The sequence below is a fragment of the Cricetulus griseus genome, assembly GCF_003668045.3.
Source record: "Cricetulus griseus strain 17A/GY chromosome 1 unlocalized genomic scaffold, alternate assembly CriGri-PICRH-1.0 chr1_1, whole genome shotgun sequence".
NCBI lineage: Eukaryota > Metazoa > Chordata > Mammalia > Rodentia > Cricetidae > Cricetulus > Cricetulus griseus.
Window position 1 is genome coordinate 49,936,482 of NW_023276807.1, and position 16,762 is coordinate 49,953,243.

Consider the following 16,762-nt stretch of genomic DNA (forward strand, 5'->3'; position numbering starts at 1 on the left):
TGCATTAAGCTCACTTAATCCCTACAAACAATTTTGTGAGGTGGGTACTTTCCATTTTTCGGGTGAGGACATTTGATAGATGTTTGCACCAAGTTACACTTCAATAGCTGCTTCTGAAGCCGGACAGGGCGGACTGACACCTTTTCCTCAGGTAGGGCAGGTCAAAGCAATCCGGCAGAAAGTGAAGGAAGGAAAAAGTTTCTCAGGCAGGCAACTGGCTCTTCCTGGCTTTCAAATTTGCCAAGCCAGCCCGCCAGGGCGTCACAAAAGCCCGCCTCTCTACTACAAAGCCACGCCCCCAGGCTGGCAGGTCTCTGAACTCCCAATACTTCCCTTCTTCTCTCGGACTCCGCCCTCTTCGCCAAGAATCATTTCCGGTATTCTGGGTTCTGATTGGTCCAAAACCCGGAAGTGGGGGCGGGCGGTGGCGCCGTTGCCGCAGTGACAGTACTGGGGGAGTGGGAAGATGGCGGCGTCGCGTCGCTCTCAGCATCATCACCACCATCATCAACAGCAGCTCCAGCCCGCCCCAGGGGCTTCGGTTCCGCCACCGCCACCTCCCCCGCCGCTCAGCCCCGGCCTGGCCCCGGGACCCACCCCGGCCTCTCCCACGGCCGGAGGCCTGGCGCCCTTCGCCTCCCCGCGGCACGGCCTGGCGCTGCCAGAGGGGGATGGCAGCCGGGACCCGCCCGACAGGCCGCGATCTCCCGACCCGGTGGACGGGGCCGTCTGCACGGTGGCAGCCACGGCCGCGGTCCCGGCAGCTTCCGCTGCCGTCGGAGTCGCTCCCAGCCCAGCCGGCGGTGGCGGCAACAACTCCGCGTCGTCCACTTCTTCCCCGACTTCTTCTTCGTCTTCCTCCCCATCCTCCCCTGGCTCGAGCTTAGCGGAGAGCCCCGAGGCGGCCGGAGTTGGTTCCGCAGCAACTTTGGGACCCGGGGCGGCGGGTCTCGGTCCGGGGGTCCCAGCCGTCAGTGGGGCCCTGCGGGAGCTGCTGGAGGCCTGTCGCAATGGGGACGTGTCCCGGGTGAAGAGGCTGGTGGACGCAACGAACGTGAATGCAAAGGACATGGCCGGCCGAAAGTCTTCTCCCCTGCACTTCGCAGCAGGTGGGAAACTTTGGAATTGTGCTCCACGGGTTTGGGAATGGAGAGAGGGTGATCGGACTAAGAAAAGAAAAAAGAAAAAAAGAGTTTCAGGTTGTAGCGGGACAAGTAGGGGCTTGGCTGGTTGTTCTTTTACCCCTCACCCCGAGACCTGAAGTTCGTGCCTGGGTTGGTGGGGGTGTGGAAGAGGGGATGTGTGAATCCACTTCTTGGCGTTTGCAACGGTGCGGTACTTCAACTTTTGCAAACTCTGTGTAGTGGTTGACCCTGGATATGCATGAACTTAAAACTTTTTCAGTTCAGAGTGTGTGTGAGACAAGCTAGGTTGGAGTAGCTTTGGAATCAATCGCCTTATCGTTTGTGTGCTAGTTTGTTTTGTTTGGAGACAGTCCGAGCCAAAAGAAGTGCACGGTAACTCAACAAGTGTTTAAGAATCTGCCATATTCTTAGTGACACAAGGAAAAGACGGGTGGAGTTTGTGAAATTCCACCTTTTCTAAGAAGTTTACCGTCTGTTGGGAAAGACTACAACCTGCCTGTCCGAGACAATAGTGATGAGGGTATTGTGCACCTTTTGATAAGGGAAGAAAGAGCAGCTTTCAAGTTACTCGAACTCCCGCTGTGTATTTACTTTGTCTCAGCTGACTCATTTTTTTAGAGACAAAGGTGATAGGCTGTTTGACTGAAGATTTAGTTAAAAAGTCTCTAGCATGAAAAATCTCCAAATACGCTCAGATTCCTAAACGCTGAACTTTACTTTTTTTGCCCCTCCTACTTCTGAGCAAGTAGTTGTTTTCTTTTAGAAATACATAATATTTTTTTTTTTATAAAACCCAGCAATGTATAGCAAAAACAAAAGGGTCATAATCTTACTGCCTTGCTACTTCCTGGTTTTTTTTGTAAAATAAAGGTAATTAGGATTTTACTTTAAAACATTACATTTGAAGTATGTACTTTATATTATTATAAATTCAAATAGGACAGGATACAAAATGAAAAGGCACACCTTATAATAAAATACCAAAGACCCCTTATTTAAATGTTTTCTTTCAAAAAACGTTTATTGTTTTTATTCATGAGTGCCTGTGTGCCTGTGTGACTATTTGACAAATGTGTGTGCAAATTTGCCTGTGGAGGTTCCAAGAAGGCAGTTCCCTTGGAGCAGGAGTTACAGGTGGTTATAACTGTAACCAACATGGGTACTCAGTTCCACTGGAACAGTAAGCAGTGCTTACCATGAGAGCTGTCTCTCCAGCTCCTTGTTTGTCTTGATGCTGTTGAACTCCAGGACTTTGCTTACATTGGACAAGTACTATACCCTTGGCTACACTTCCCGCTCTTCTTGCTTGACATTGCAGTGGGAGTTGTTCCTTCAGTTTGTTCTGTAAACTTAGGCTTAGAACTTTGTGATTTTTTTTTTTCTACAGCTTGGTAGGTACTGCCATTCTTGTTTTACAGATGGAAAGTGAGGTACACGTGTTTAAGTGAGTGTAGGTTCACAAAGCAGTGGACCGTGGGTGTTGAGTCAGCAGTTGGATTTAGAGCTTAAGCTATTATAATGTGTACTTGGCTTTGTAATTGCAGGGAAGAGGGCCTAAGTTATGAAGCTTTGGGGAGAAAGTGGTAGTCTGGGACTTGTAGAAAAGGTAGCTAGCAGACTTTTTTGTTTGTTTGTTTGTTTGTTTACAGCCCATACTTAAATAGATTTTGTATTGTCCAAATTTAATCAGAACTTTCAGGAGACAGAAACCACACTCTCCCTTATATGTGGCTTGTACTTGGGTACTTTATATAGTCTTCCACTTAATTTTTAGCAAATTGTGTGTGTGATCCATAAATGGGTAATGACCAGTGGTATAAAATACATTGGACATCATCATCAGATTATTGGATCTATGCTGGATTAGTAGATACTAACTATTAAGGGTGATGTACTGGCTTGTAAGTAGGCTTTCATCTCACTAGATGAAAACTCAAGGTTCTTGCTTGTTTTATATGAATAGCATTTCTTTTTCTTGTCTCGATTTTCTTTCCTTCCTCACTCGTTTTTTCTCTGTATCTCCAGACAGGCCTGCTGAGGCTCAAGAGTCTTCTGCCTCAACCTGCCAAGGGAGGGTAGGATTTCAGGCATCTTCCACTACCCATGGTTTCTTTCTTTCTTTTTTTTTTTTTTTAGGCTAAAGGAAAGTATAAGTCTGATTTAATAAATCATCTAAGGCTATTTACTTTCAAGTACTTTTTCCCAAATCTGATTCATATGTTGTCTCACAAGTCTATAATCGCCAACATGCTGAATAGGTGCCCCAAATAAGCTGAGTTTGGATGCATACAAATACCATGTGACTGAGATCCTTATAGAAAGTCATCACAGAATCAGGAAACTCGGGTTTCTGGGATTAGCAGTTACGTTTTAAAAGTTCTATAAAAGGAATTATATACAGTTCACACTTTTCTGTAAGACCTGCCTGTCCCACTCCTTATAATAGGTCAATAGTTCCTGCCCGTGCTCAGTAGATTTCATTCTACCAATGTGCTATCACCAAGCTTGTTTCTCTCTTCTGTTGATGGACTCTTAGGCTGTTTCCAGTTTTGACTGTTATGAATAAAGCTGTTATGATATACATTCTTAAAGTCTTGTTTTGTGGGTGTAGGTTTTTTTTCCTATTGGCCAACAGTACTTTATTTATCAACCAGTAAGACAACTATATACACAGAAGGACTTCCCCTATCAACAGTGATATCACTTCATGATAACATTTTAGTGCTGTTATGATCTTTTCACTGTCATGTGACTCAGTCTCTCATTGACCCAACACTTGACCCAACACTGTTATGCAGCTTGTGACTACATACTAGATCACTGGTGTCATCCTAGAAGCTGCCTTTCCCAGGGACTAGTCCTGTTTCCAAGCATTGAATAAACCAGTACATTCATTTTTGGGCTTGATTTTTCGAATTTTCTAAGAAGTTGGGTATAAATGTCTCTTTAACCCATGCTTTAACTTGTGCCTGATGCTCTTACTGATATAGCTGTTGCTGAGGTTATGATTTGCAAATACATTTCTAAGTACTTTGGTGAGATTATTTGTTTTTCTCTTTTGTAGATTACTTTTGCTTTTGTGTTCTGTGGTAGGGGTTGACTGCAGTGTTCATGGGTGCTGTACATGTTAGCAAGTTAGTTATACCCCTAGCTCAATATATTCCTTTAAAAGCAGATAATAGGTACATAAACATTTATGATTATTTGTTATCTTAGTCAGTTTGGGCTGTTATTATGCAAGTGTAATAGATGGGTGACTTATAAATAACAAAAATTACTCATAGTGCTGCAAGTCTGAGGCCAGGACCCCAGAGATTGGCTTCTGGTAAGAGCTGTCTTCTGATTTGCCAACTGCTAACTTTTAGTATATTCTCATGTGGTGATAAGAGTTACAAAGAAAGAGAACATGTGTAAATGAGCATTCTCATGGTGTTTCTTATAAAGACTCTAAACTTCACTTATGTTACCTAATTCATTGCCTCCCGAAGACCTCACCTCCTAATCCTGTCACACTGGAAGATTTCAGTGCATAGATTTTCTCTAGGAGGACATGGCATGAGCAAGCATTGAGTCCACAGATGTGTCTTCCTGAAGGTTTCAATGTGACTGTGTGTGTACATGTGTTCACACACAGCCCCTTGTGCACGCTAGGTGGAGGGAAGCTGAGAAGGCTTGACAGGTGAGTAGTGTTGTCAGGAAGAGGTTGTACAGTGGCTGTCTTGGGATTGATCCCTAATAAAAAGGATGGGTTGTGCCAGTTCTTCACCTAGAGAGTGGTTTGCAGCCTTCCTCATGCTGCAACCAACCCTTTAATACAGTTCCTCATGTTGTGCTGACCCCAACCATAAAATTATTTCACTGCTACTTCATAACTGTAACTTTGCCACTGTTATAAATTACAATGTAAATATCTGATATGTAGAGCGTCTGATTTGTGACCCAAAGGGGTTGTCACGACCTACAGGTTTGCTGCTATGCCATTCAACCAGCTGGCTTTCCACAGTGAGATGACACTTACCATTTGGAGCTCCTTATGTGAGACATGCCAGTTAAGTTTATATTGTTTACCACTTAAGTTTCTATTTTTTTATAATTGCAGTATTTTGTAGTAGAAAATGAGCTGATCTATGTGTGTCATTCATGTGGGTTATAATCAGAAGAATTGAGCGGGATCAATTATGACTAAGGTTGTAGTGTGAGAATGAAGTAAAAGAAAAATTCTTTCTTACTATCAAATGAGGCATATGCCAGAAACAAACATCTAGAAATGAACTTTTAGTTTATTGTTTTAAAAATATTGTGCTCCTAAAAAAAAATTTTGTTTTTCGGGTAGGGGGAATTGAGATAGGGTTTCTCTGTGTAACAGCCCTGGCTGTCCTGGAACTCGTTTTGTAAAGAGATCTGCCTGCCTGGGATTAAAGGCTTGCACCAGCACTGCCAGGTCTTAAATTTTTACTAAGGGGAGTTACTTGAGTTTTATTAAAGCCTAAGCACTTGGGATGATGGGTTTGAGACTGAGATTCTGAAAATTTGTTTGATTTGGAGTAACTGAGGAACATCTTAGGATGTTTTGGGGTCCTGTGCTTTAGAGGCTTCCTCGGGTTTGGGGGTTTTTGTGGAAATTTGTTTTGCTCATTTGCCCGGATTATCTCTTTATAGACTTAAAGCAACATGACTATTATACTGTGTTCTTCCCAGTTCTTTGTGGAAGCAGCTACTAGTTTAGTTTAACAAATTAGGCTGTCTTTTACTATAGGAAAAGAAGTAAAATATGAAGCTGCTTCTCTTTTTGGTTGGTGGCAGGTTTTTTTTTTTATTGTTTAGGCTTGTAACTTTTTTCTTTGAGGTAATTTTCTTAAAGAGTCAAGTAAACCTTTGATACTTAACAGATGACTTCTCTTAACTGCAAGGTCAAACTGACTTTAAAAAGAATCTACTGATTGACCCACAATCCTTAGAAGCTAGTCTTTGCATCACTAGTTATAGTTTTAAAAATTAATGAAACTTCCCAATATGTAGCTAATTATAGTGCTTTTGAAAAGGTTGGTGTGTCCAACTAGATCCGACAGGATTGGATGCCCTCATTCTGATATATTTAGGGGAGCCATTTTGATGATCCCATTTATCCTGTTAATATATTGTGCCTTTCTCCTTTTCCACATGCTTGCCTTCTCATACTGGCTATAAAAATTTGACTAAAAAAAAAAAAGAAAAAGATGACACAGAATTACAATGAATGATTGCAGGTTAGCTATTTTGTAAAATTATGTGTGGAATGAGGTGCCAAGTTGTGCTTTTGTGTAGGAAAAAAATCTCATTTGGAAAAAATTTCTTCTGAACTAATTTGTAGAGCAAGATATTAAAAACTTATTTTGCCCAGTATTTCCCACAAGTCAATACCCACAATGTGGATATATATATTATGTATGTATGTATGTATGTATGTATGTATGTATCCTATTGGAATTTTATGAAAACAAGGAGAACTTTAATAGAGGTATTAAGTTCACATTTGAAGAGTTAGCTTTTTAGGTTAATATTTCTGATCTCCAGTTTGACTTCCTTATATTTAGAAATCATAATTTTTAGTGTTCTGATCTACTTTTTTATGTCAAACTTGGAAGTCACATAGCTATTAAGTGACAGATTAAACCTGTATATCTGACTGCCTTAAGATCATTAGGTCTGGAGGTGCTGGAGAGATGACTCAGCGGTTAAGAGCACTGACTGCTCTTCCAGAGGTCCTGAGTTCAATTCCCAGCAACCACATGATTGCTCACAACCATCTGTAATGAGATCTGGTGCCCTCTTCTGGCATGTAGACATAATGGAGGCAAAATGTTGTATTCATAATAAATAAATGAATCTTTTTAAAAAATCATTAGGTCTGGGCTGCTCAATGGGAAACTTCATAGTAATGAGGAATAAAATTATGTTTTGAGTTGTCATGGCTTTCTCAGATTGGTTTCCTGATAGTAAAAGTAACTATCTAAAATATGAAAGTGCAGAGAAAAAAAAGATCCATCATCTTACCACTCCAAGGCAAGTGCTCTGTGGTGGATATGCCCCTCTGATCATTTTCTTGGGCACATAATGCTAGTCAGTAAGAAGGATATTAGAACATTTATAGTTATTAGGATGTTTGTTTTAAGATTTTTTTTTAAACTTCTGTGTATGTGTGCATCTGCATGAGTTCATGTATACCATGTGCATGTTGTAACCTATAAAGATCAGAATGAGCTGCCCACTGTGGGTGCTGGGAACCAAACCTGAGTCTTCTGCAAGAGCAGTAAGCATCATTATCTGCTGAACCATCTCTCACAGTTCTAGAATGTTGGACTATCTTAACCTTTGTTCATTTGTTTTGTAAAAATAAAATGCTTGATTGTAAGTAATCAATGAAGACCTTCATTAAATCAAAGGGTATTTTAGCAATTCTTTTATGTCTAAAGAGTGTTAAGAATATCCTGGTCATAGGCCCAGCACAGGAAGATTTGGTGGACTTGGTGGAGTCCCGGTTGGGGGCCCTACCCTGCCTGGGGAGTGGTGGGTAGATGGGGTGGGGGGTAGGTTGGAGGTGGGGGAGAAGGAATGGGGGTAAGGGGAGGGAGAGGGAGAGGGGAATTACATGTGAAACAAGCCTGTTCCCTAACTTGAATTAATAATAATAAAAAGAGAGAGAGAGAGAAAAAAAAAGAATATCCTGGTCAGTTTTGTTAAATATTTTGATTCACAGAAGCAGCAAAACAAAAAATTTTAAATACAAAGCACGGGAGTCACAACTGTTTGAAAGCACAGGATGGTACTGAACTGTACATTTAGAAATGGTTTAGATGGGGGCTGGTGAGATGGCTCAGCAGATAAAAGTACTCACTGTGCAAGCTTCAGGACCTGAGTTGGATCCCCAGAGCTGATGGTTGAAGAAAAGTACCAACTCCCAAATGTTGTCCTCTGACCTCTTCATGTGCGCTGTGTCACATGCTTTTTGTCACTTACACATATATGTTGACATGCATACTAATAATAAAAATAAAAAGGTTCAAATGGTAAATTTTATGTAAGTGATTTTGCCATAATTCAAATAAAAAACCAAATATTATAGTAGGTGTTTTGGTCGTTGTTATCTTACAGTGTGTGTGTGTGTGTGTGTGTTGTGTGTGTGCGCGCACATGTGTTGTATGTACATGATGGTATGTGGAGGTCAGAGTTGTTGATGTTGGGTGTTTATTGATTGCTGAGACAGGTCTCTCACTGAACCTGGAGCTCACTGACTTGTCTAGGTTGGCTGGCCACTGAGCTCAAGGGGTCCTTCTGTCTCCCCAGCCTGAGAACCAGGGTTCCAGATGTGTGCCTCTGCTGCTTTACATGGGTACTGGAGAACTGAACTCAAGTCTTCATGGATGCATGGCAGTCACTTTACTGACTGAGCCATCTTCCCTCCCTGAGAACTCAAATTTAATATTACTAATGTGAAATATGGAAATATTGGTATCTTGTAGAATGAATTTCAGCAGTATGTTGATGATATCCTTTTCGGTTTTTCTGTCAGTTATCAGTGCATCTGAATGGCTGTGGTTCTGCCAGTGTGAAATTCACCATTAAAAAAGTGTTGTGGAAATCAAATGAGCTTAATGAAATTCCACAGTGTGTTCTTCATGCTCATACCATCTTGATCCCTGTTTCTAAGGTATCTAGAGAGTTGGGCACTATTAAGATTTTATGATCCTTTGGCAGAAGCTCAACAGATGGTTCTCCAGTCTTCGGCAAGATGATGATTGGTGTTATTCCCTGTCCTATTGTTATATGGCGTTTAGTGGGTAGATGGGAACAATCATCTTTTCACCCCAGATCAGGCACCAGGACAGACCATAGAAACAATTCTACCACTTCTGGTTTGGTGAACCAGTGAGTTTATCTTGCAAGACCATGTATAACTTGGGCAGCTGCTCTCTAAAAAGCCTAGTGCAGCATGGGTGATTACTCACAAAAGCTGTATGAACAGAGCAAGCACCCTGCACAGCTTGTAGACAGCTCTACCAAAGACTCTACTGTCCCCAGCACTTGTTTACTACTATAAAGTATCCTAGAGTATCTTGTCTCTTAAGAGTGGGAAGGAGAGGTTGGATATTTTTAGAGCATTATGGGTATATTTTCCAAATGGCCAATGTATGATGCTACAAATTAAGCACTGCCACTATTGACAGTGGGGAAAGCAAGATCATCTTAGTATTGTTTCACAGATAGTGTAGACCTCTTAGATGCCCAGAAAGGCTCGCAGAGACCTCCGGGGTTCACACCCTGAGTTTGAAATGTGCTAATCTAAAGGAAGTAGCTTCTAATTTTGCTGACATGGGTTTAACACTCTGATGATGGGTGTGGATAGTCTCATATACACCACAATTTACATGTAATTTTCAGGAAAATCCCTCACTCCTGAAGCTATGTAACCATAGTCCTCAAACTGGAAGGGTTGTTGAAACACATGTTGCTGGGCCATTCCCCAGAGTTTCTTTTCTGGTTAGTCTGTAGTAGAGCCTGATAGTTTGTAGTTTTACCAAGTCTCAGGGGATACCCATCCTCTTTGAGAGCAGATTTCTATTTCTGGTCTGATGAAGTCACTGGTACACAGTAAGCTCTGATTTTTAAACCCCCCTCTCTGTTTCATGCATGGACACAATTGAGGGTCATTGTTGGAGATGCATACAACTCAGTTAAGACTCCATGTTTAGTGAGATTAAAAACACTTAATATTTATACAAGGTTCTATGAGTTAGGGACATGTTGTGATGGTTGATACTCACGTGCATGAGCCTTTCAGGTGGTGTTATATTTGAGGAGAAATGTCCTATGTACCTTAGATTGTACTTAGGGAACCCTGGGTGCTGAGTCTGTGGAAGGAAGTAGGTGCAGATATTGAAAGTTCTTATAACAGTGCTGTATATAGAACTCCAGATTCTTGCTTGTAGATCTGTGCTGCTAGATTAACTTAAGAGTCTCTTATGTTCCTCATACATCCCTTATACCTTCAGTATAACTCTGTAGTTTGTTTTTGAAATGCAGAAAACACAGATAGGCACAAATTGTAAGTATATTGGAAGGTGAGTTTTCAGTTTTTACCCCTGGGTATAACTAGCACCTAGATTAAGAATCAGCTACAGCCCCACACCTGTCTTTAAATTGCTAGCCCTTAACCACACATAGGCTCATGTAGTCTATTTTTGAACTTGGCAAGGGGGATTCTGTAGTTGTTACTGCTATGTGTAGTTTGGCTGTCACAGGGCACTAGTGGTCTGTTGGTTTTCATTGTTGTATAGATTTTTTTTTTTTTTTTTTTGTAGTTTCACTGTTTTGTGCCATAATCTCTATAGTTGGCTTTGCTATGCACTGAGAGCCAGGGATTTAAAGAGATTGTTTTTCTGAACTATTATGAGAGTGATTCATTTGCATTGAACTATTTGTTGAATAATTTAATCATTAAGATAAAATTAAGCTTGGAATTTTTAAAATTGTGTTAGCAATTTTTTTATGCTTTTCTTCTGGCTTCTAGTTATGATTCATTCATTGTACTGCATTTAGTTTTTCTCTCCATCCAAGAAGACTACCTTTGTCTGTAGAATTCTATGATGAAATAAAGGAAGATAGCTTGAAAACTACTAACAGAATTCCAAGTCTTGAGCAATTTTTTCTCCCTTCTGAGATTTGCACGCGTGTTGCTGTTTCTATCCTTCATTTACTATTTAGTTCTATAGCCATCATGTTTTTTTCTTTCTGAATGACTTAGGGAGTTTGTAGCCGTTGAACTTGCTAGACTGTGCTGTGGTCTTGGTCTGTTTTCATTGGCAGCCTGTGCGCTCTTAGCCTGGAAATTTAGACATTTAGATCTTCCTTTAGCTAGGAGAAGTCTCATTTTTGAGCACTTCTTCTCTTCCTACTCTTCATTACTCCCATCTCTTGAATTCTTTCCTTCTGTTCCTGTTTCTGAGCATTTGGAAGAGTTGTTTAGGAGCAGGGATCAGGGGTGATGGAAGGATGCAGTAGAAAACAAACTAAGCCAGTCTTGTGGCTGGAATTACGTAAAAAAATAGACCTTTGTAATGTTTTTGATTTTAAGGTACTGAGTGGGTCATCACAAACTGTCTTTGCCACTTATGTCAGCATTCTTGACAATTTCAGACTTACTATTACATTGAGAGGCTTTTGGATGTTCTTGGGTCTTACAATACTTAAGGAAAAAATTAAAAATGAATTGTAATATAAACTTTCTTACTGTGATTCAGTGCTTGTAGCTTTGTTGATAGTTAAGAGAAAAAAATCCTTTTGTAATCTGTTGTTGCTGCCATTTATACAAAACTTTAGTTTACAAGACTCCAAGCACCTTTGATTTTCCTTTTGTTAATATTGTGCATGTCACAGTTAAGGTTTAAGGTTGTTTCTTGCAGGCTTTAATTGTAGGCAAGCTTAAAATGCTAAATGCTAAATGGAATGACTTTTTCATTCCCATCTTTGAGCTCAAACTTGGGGAATAAATACCAGTGACCTTACATTTAGTATTGAAGCAGTTTGAATGGCATTAATTGTAATATTTAAAGATCAGAGTAAAGAATATTGCTAAGTGTATTCAGTTAGTCATGTGTTTTGAATTTAGATTTTCCTTTCAATGCTAGCACAATGCTTTTCTTGTGTCTATTTTAAATTTTCTTTGAACACCTGGAATAATGACATTATTTAGCAGCAAGAATGTGCTGAAATGTGCAAATTGTATTACTTTAGCAGTTATCGAAGAACAGATATTAGCTGACCTTTTGTAGCTGTTGGCTTGCTTCTTTCCCACATGGAACCTCCAGAGACTAAGGTGCTCAACTAGAATTCTAGGACCCAGTCATCCTTGCCTTCTACATCCATGCTAGGTCTCTATTTTTAAACTACAGTAGGAATTTGTTCTTTATTTGTGTGTGTGTGTACATGCTCATACTCATGTGTGCATGTGGAGGGCAGAGCTCCATGTTGGGTGTCCTTCTCAGTCACCCTCCATCTTATTTTTTGAGACTGGGTGTCTTGTTGAGCCAGGAGTTTCAGGGATCCTTCTGTCTGGCACATACCACAGTGCACAGCTTTTTATTTTTACATGGCTGTAGGAGATTCAAATTCATAACTTTATGCTTGTGTACCGAGCACTTTACTGACTGGATCATTTTCTCAGCTCTTTATTGTTTTTGAGAGAGGGTCTCATTATGTAGTCCAGGTTGGCCTACAAACTCTGGTTTGTTCACCCTCTACCTCCACAATTTTGGGATTAGAGGTGTATGCCACCATATTTGTTTGACTCTAATTTGTTCATTTTTATCTAGTGTATTAGTATTCTCTGGAGGAACAGAACAGATAGTAGATATTATGATTATGATTATTATTATTAAATCGGCTTACATTGAAATAGTAACAACTGTCTCATCCCTGAAAAGCTGAGTACTGTTAGTTGTTCAGGCCTTGAGCCTGGGTGCCTAAGCAGTCCCATCTGGTGCCAAAAACCTGGGAGGTTCTGGAGACACACTTCTCCTGTCAGTGAAGGAATGAGCCCCAGCTGTAAGCAGGAAACCCATCTGTAAGAGGGAAGGCCATGGGTGAAGGACAGCCTGTCTTCTCTGGCCATTTTCATCTGGGCTGCTACCTGAAAGTGCTGTCACACCAGGTGGGTCTTCCTGTCTCAGTTAAGGTAATCCAGTCGGTCTCTCAGGTGACACTCCCTCCTCAGGTGACTCTCATTTGTGGCAAGTTAACATTTAACATCACATTCCGCTATCTGAAAAACCTTTTAAGACTCACATAGCATGACATAATTTTTCTTAGGAATAGTTTCTCAGGTACTTAAAAATGAAACACATTTCTACCTTGACTTGAGAAGCTATGGCAGATGCTGTTATTTATGAATTTATCTCCTGGTTCTTCACCAGTAGATAACTTGATTTTCTTGTGCTCAAGCTATAAAAGACTTGTTTTCCAGCCTGTTTTTTTGTAGGTAGGCAAATGACACATTTTTTGGCTAGGAATGCATAGGTGTGCATATCTGAAGAGGGTTCTGCTTTACTGGTAAGCATTCTGCATCCAAGCCTTTTTCTTCCTTTACTTTCTCTCTGGTCTGGGAGTCCCATATCAAGCTCAGAGGTGCAGCACTCTGATGACCACACACTGAATAAGCAAGTGAATGGCGTTTCCAGGTTTCTAATGCCATCGCTAAGTGGCAAATGTGAGCCAAGTGATTTCTGTACTAGTTTGGTGGTGTCATTTGGAGCTGCTTGTGTGTCTTCCTGACCCCATCTTCCCATGTCTACTGTTGACATTAGCTAGCAGACAGATTTGACTACCTGATAGGTCCTTACCAAGGCTCCAAGAATTTGAGTGGCCTGACTTTCCCTGATCTCACATAGCCATCATTTTGTTCATCCCAATAGGAACAAAACAACCTTTGAAATTCCCCAGGAGCCCATGGAGTTAAAGGATTGTGGCAGGAAGGGGAAGAAAGGGTAGAAATGACTAAGTAGAACCTCTAACTACCTCTGAACTGTTGTGTTGGGGTTAAGAACAGCGACTAAAAGCATGGCCTTGTGATGGCAATTAGCCTGCACTCCATAGTTTTACTATTCTGATTAACATAAATTGCCTTATTTCTCCTCCCCCAACTTCAGCTTATCTTGGATTGTCCAGGAGAAGTATAATTCTGACTTTGTGATACATGTCTATGGAATCATATTTTTTTTTTTATTTTGGGAGAGTTTCTTAGTACTTACTTCCTGAAAATGAGTGAATTTCTGTAGATAGCATAGGAAACACATCTTTCCCCCTATTTTCCACATGATTCTCATTTAATGTATGCATAAAGTGGAGGAAGATATGAATGTTTCACTACCCTTCAGTTCTATGTAAGATGCCAGTTTCTAATTTGACCAAGTCAGTACTAGTGTGGAGGTAGTTCCGTAGAGCCAGAAAGTGGGACAAGTTACTAAATGCTGATGTATACAGTTTCCATTTTTAATCCGTTGCAATATATTTTGTAGTTTTATCATTGTAGTACGATTACTTTCATGTTGTGAATAGCCGTTTTCCTTTTTCTGTTGGTCTCACTAAATTCTCCTCCTGTGGGACTTTGCCTAATGTCGTTGTTCCTGACTTCTGTGTCTGTGCTTTCTATCACCTTTCTCAGCTGTTTGTGCAGTTCTTACACTGCTTCGGGGCCTATCTGGCTCTCTTTTTCCCTTTCTAACCGAAAACTGTGATACTTGTTCCCGGTGTCTGGTTCTGTATCTTCAGATGTGGCTAGTCTCACTTTCTACCCTGTTTCTCAGATACCTAGTCCATTTACAAATGGTGTTGCTGAATCACCTGTTGCACACAGTTTGGCTACCAATCCCTGACACCTTTATTAGTTCTTCTTGCTGCAGAATCCCCTTAACCAAACTGTCGCCATGAATTTCTATTACATTCCTATTATTTCTCTAGTACTAGATGTGATTTGTCTTTGATTTGGTTGTCAGCAGTATTCAAAGTATTTAAGCATAAAATTTCTCTAAGCAGTTTTAAAGTATAAAGAACATGGAAATTTTATGTATGTAATTTTGTTACACGTCGCCGACACTGTTGCTTGCCATAGCAAGCAATTAAGAAACAGTTTCTGAGTCAACCACTCATTAACAAGGGAAGCGCTTTCCTTAGTTCTACTTCTTGAAATGGGAGGTCAGTTTGAACAAAGCTCATGTTTTTGCTTGTTTTATTTTACCCTTTTTGCTCTAGGGCACAGACTCAGTATGTAGGTGTGGATGTTGTTAAAGATTTGACTCAATGTGTAAAACATTTCCGCCTCTTTTCTCCAGGTTTTGGAAGGAAGGATGTTGTAGAACACCTCCTGCAGATGGGTGCTAATGTCCATGCTCGTGATGATGGGGGTCTCATCCCACTTCATAATGCCTGTTCTTTTGGCCATGCTGAGGTTGTGAATCTGTTATTGTGCCAAGGAGCAGATCCGAATGCCAGAGACAACTGGAACTACACACCTCTGCATGAAGCTGCCATTAAAGGGAAAATCGATGTCTGTATCGGTGAGTATTACTGCTGCCATCTAAGTTTGCAGTCAGTTACTCTTGGGTTTTTATTGTGGTGTAACTAGTGCTGCCTCAGCATAGGTAAAGATGTATCCATCAAACAGAAGTAGGGAGCTGGATCCAAAGGTGATTAAGAACAAGATCCACATGAGATCCCTCAATGAGGCAACTCAGTGTCCGCTGATTGTTCTCTTTATAGGTAGTTAGTTTAAGTCTTATTAAACAGCTGCATTCAACCTTTTATCACAGAGAGCTGTGAAGTGTGTTTGGATAATGTAGGCTGATCATAGAAAATCATTGTGTACTATGACAAATGCCTTTAATTTGTTAAAATTGAACACTGGTCAGTTTATTACTACTGGAAAGCCTTGATTATGGGTTTCAAATCCAGTTCAAAGCTAAACTGTACTATAGTGTGTGTTCATTAGTGATTGTTCTTTGTTTTTGCTCTGGCCAACTTGACATAAACTAGGATTATCTAGAAAGAGGGAACCACAAGTCTGTAGGGGCATTTTCTTGATTAATGATGTGTGAGAGGCCCACCCTGCTTTGGGCAGTGCCATCCCTGGGCCCTGGGTGGTCCTGGGTGGTATGAGGGAGTAGGCTTAGCAAGCCATGGAAAGCAAGCCAGTAAGAAGCACTCTTCCATGGTCTCCACTTCAGTTCCTACCTTGAGTTCCTGCAGTGATTTCCCTTCATAATGGACTGTAAAATAAAATAAACCCTGTCCTCCCCAGGTTGGTTTCGATGTTTATTACAACAATAAAGAGCAAATTTGGTCTGTGAGAAAACAATTACAGACAGAATTTAGCTTTCCAACCATTTTAAGTAACTTCTAATTTATATGAATTTGTAGTCAATTACTGTTTCTCGTAATTTTTTTTGCATGTTTAGATTTTGCTTCATTTCGTTAACATTTTTACTTCAAATCTAAAGCAAGCCTCTTAGATGACATATGTTTTGCCTCCCGTGGGCATCATCTATTTCTTGATGCTTAAGATGATTAAAATGTGTTTAGCTTGTGGCAGACTTTGTATTCTTTCTGGATGACAGAATGGTTGTTTTTCTGTCTCTTTGTGGATGTCAGCATTTCAGTACATTTTCTTATGCTAAAGTATATACGCCATTTTTAACATGTTCTGTTTAAATTTTTCCCTAAATAGTTATTGATGACTGTTCCCTCATAACCTTTTTTTCTGGTCTCCAGTATATTTTCAATTTCCTGAAATTGTAATTTTTTCCCTCAAGTTCTCTGCCATTATCCTTAGTCACTTTAGCATCTTTTTGTTTTGTTTTGTTTCTTGGTTTTGTTTTTTTTTTGACTATCCTTTTAGTGCCTTGCCATCTGTTATATTCGGGTGATTGTCTCCTCCTAGTCATGTTCTATCAACTCATTTTGAGCGACTGCCTTGACAAGCCTGAATGCCTGAATTTAGCACCGAACATTGTCTCTGATCCTGAAGCTCTGACTTGCTCTTTGTATGTGATAATTGTTGAACTGGATAATTGTTTTTGCCTAATGTAGAC

General features: G+C 40.4%; 1 protein-coding gene across 1 annotated transcript in view; it reads left to right on the forward strand.

Moving 5' to 3' along the window:
- The first annotated feature begins 430 nt into the window (after window positions 1–430).
- Tnks (tankyrase) overlaps window positions 431–16,762 on the forward strand; it is a 138,952-nt gene continuing 122,620 nt past the window's right edge. The window contains exons 1-2 of the mRNA XM_027391255.2: window positions 431–1,109; window positions 15,008–15,232. Of these exons, the coding sequence (XP_027247056.1) occupies window positions 467–1,109; window positions 15,008–15,232 (868 nt within the window). The 5' untranslated portion in view covers window positions 431–466. The remainder of the gene's footprint in view (window positions 1,110–15,007; window positions 15,233–16,762) is intronic.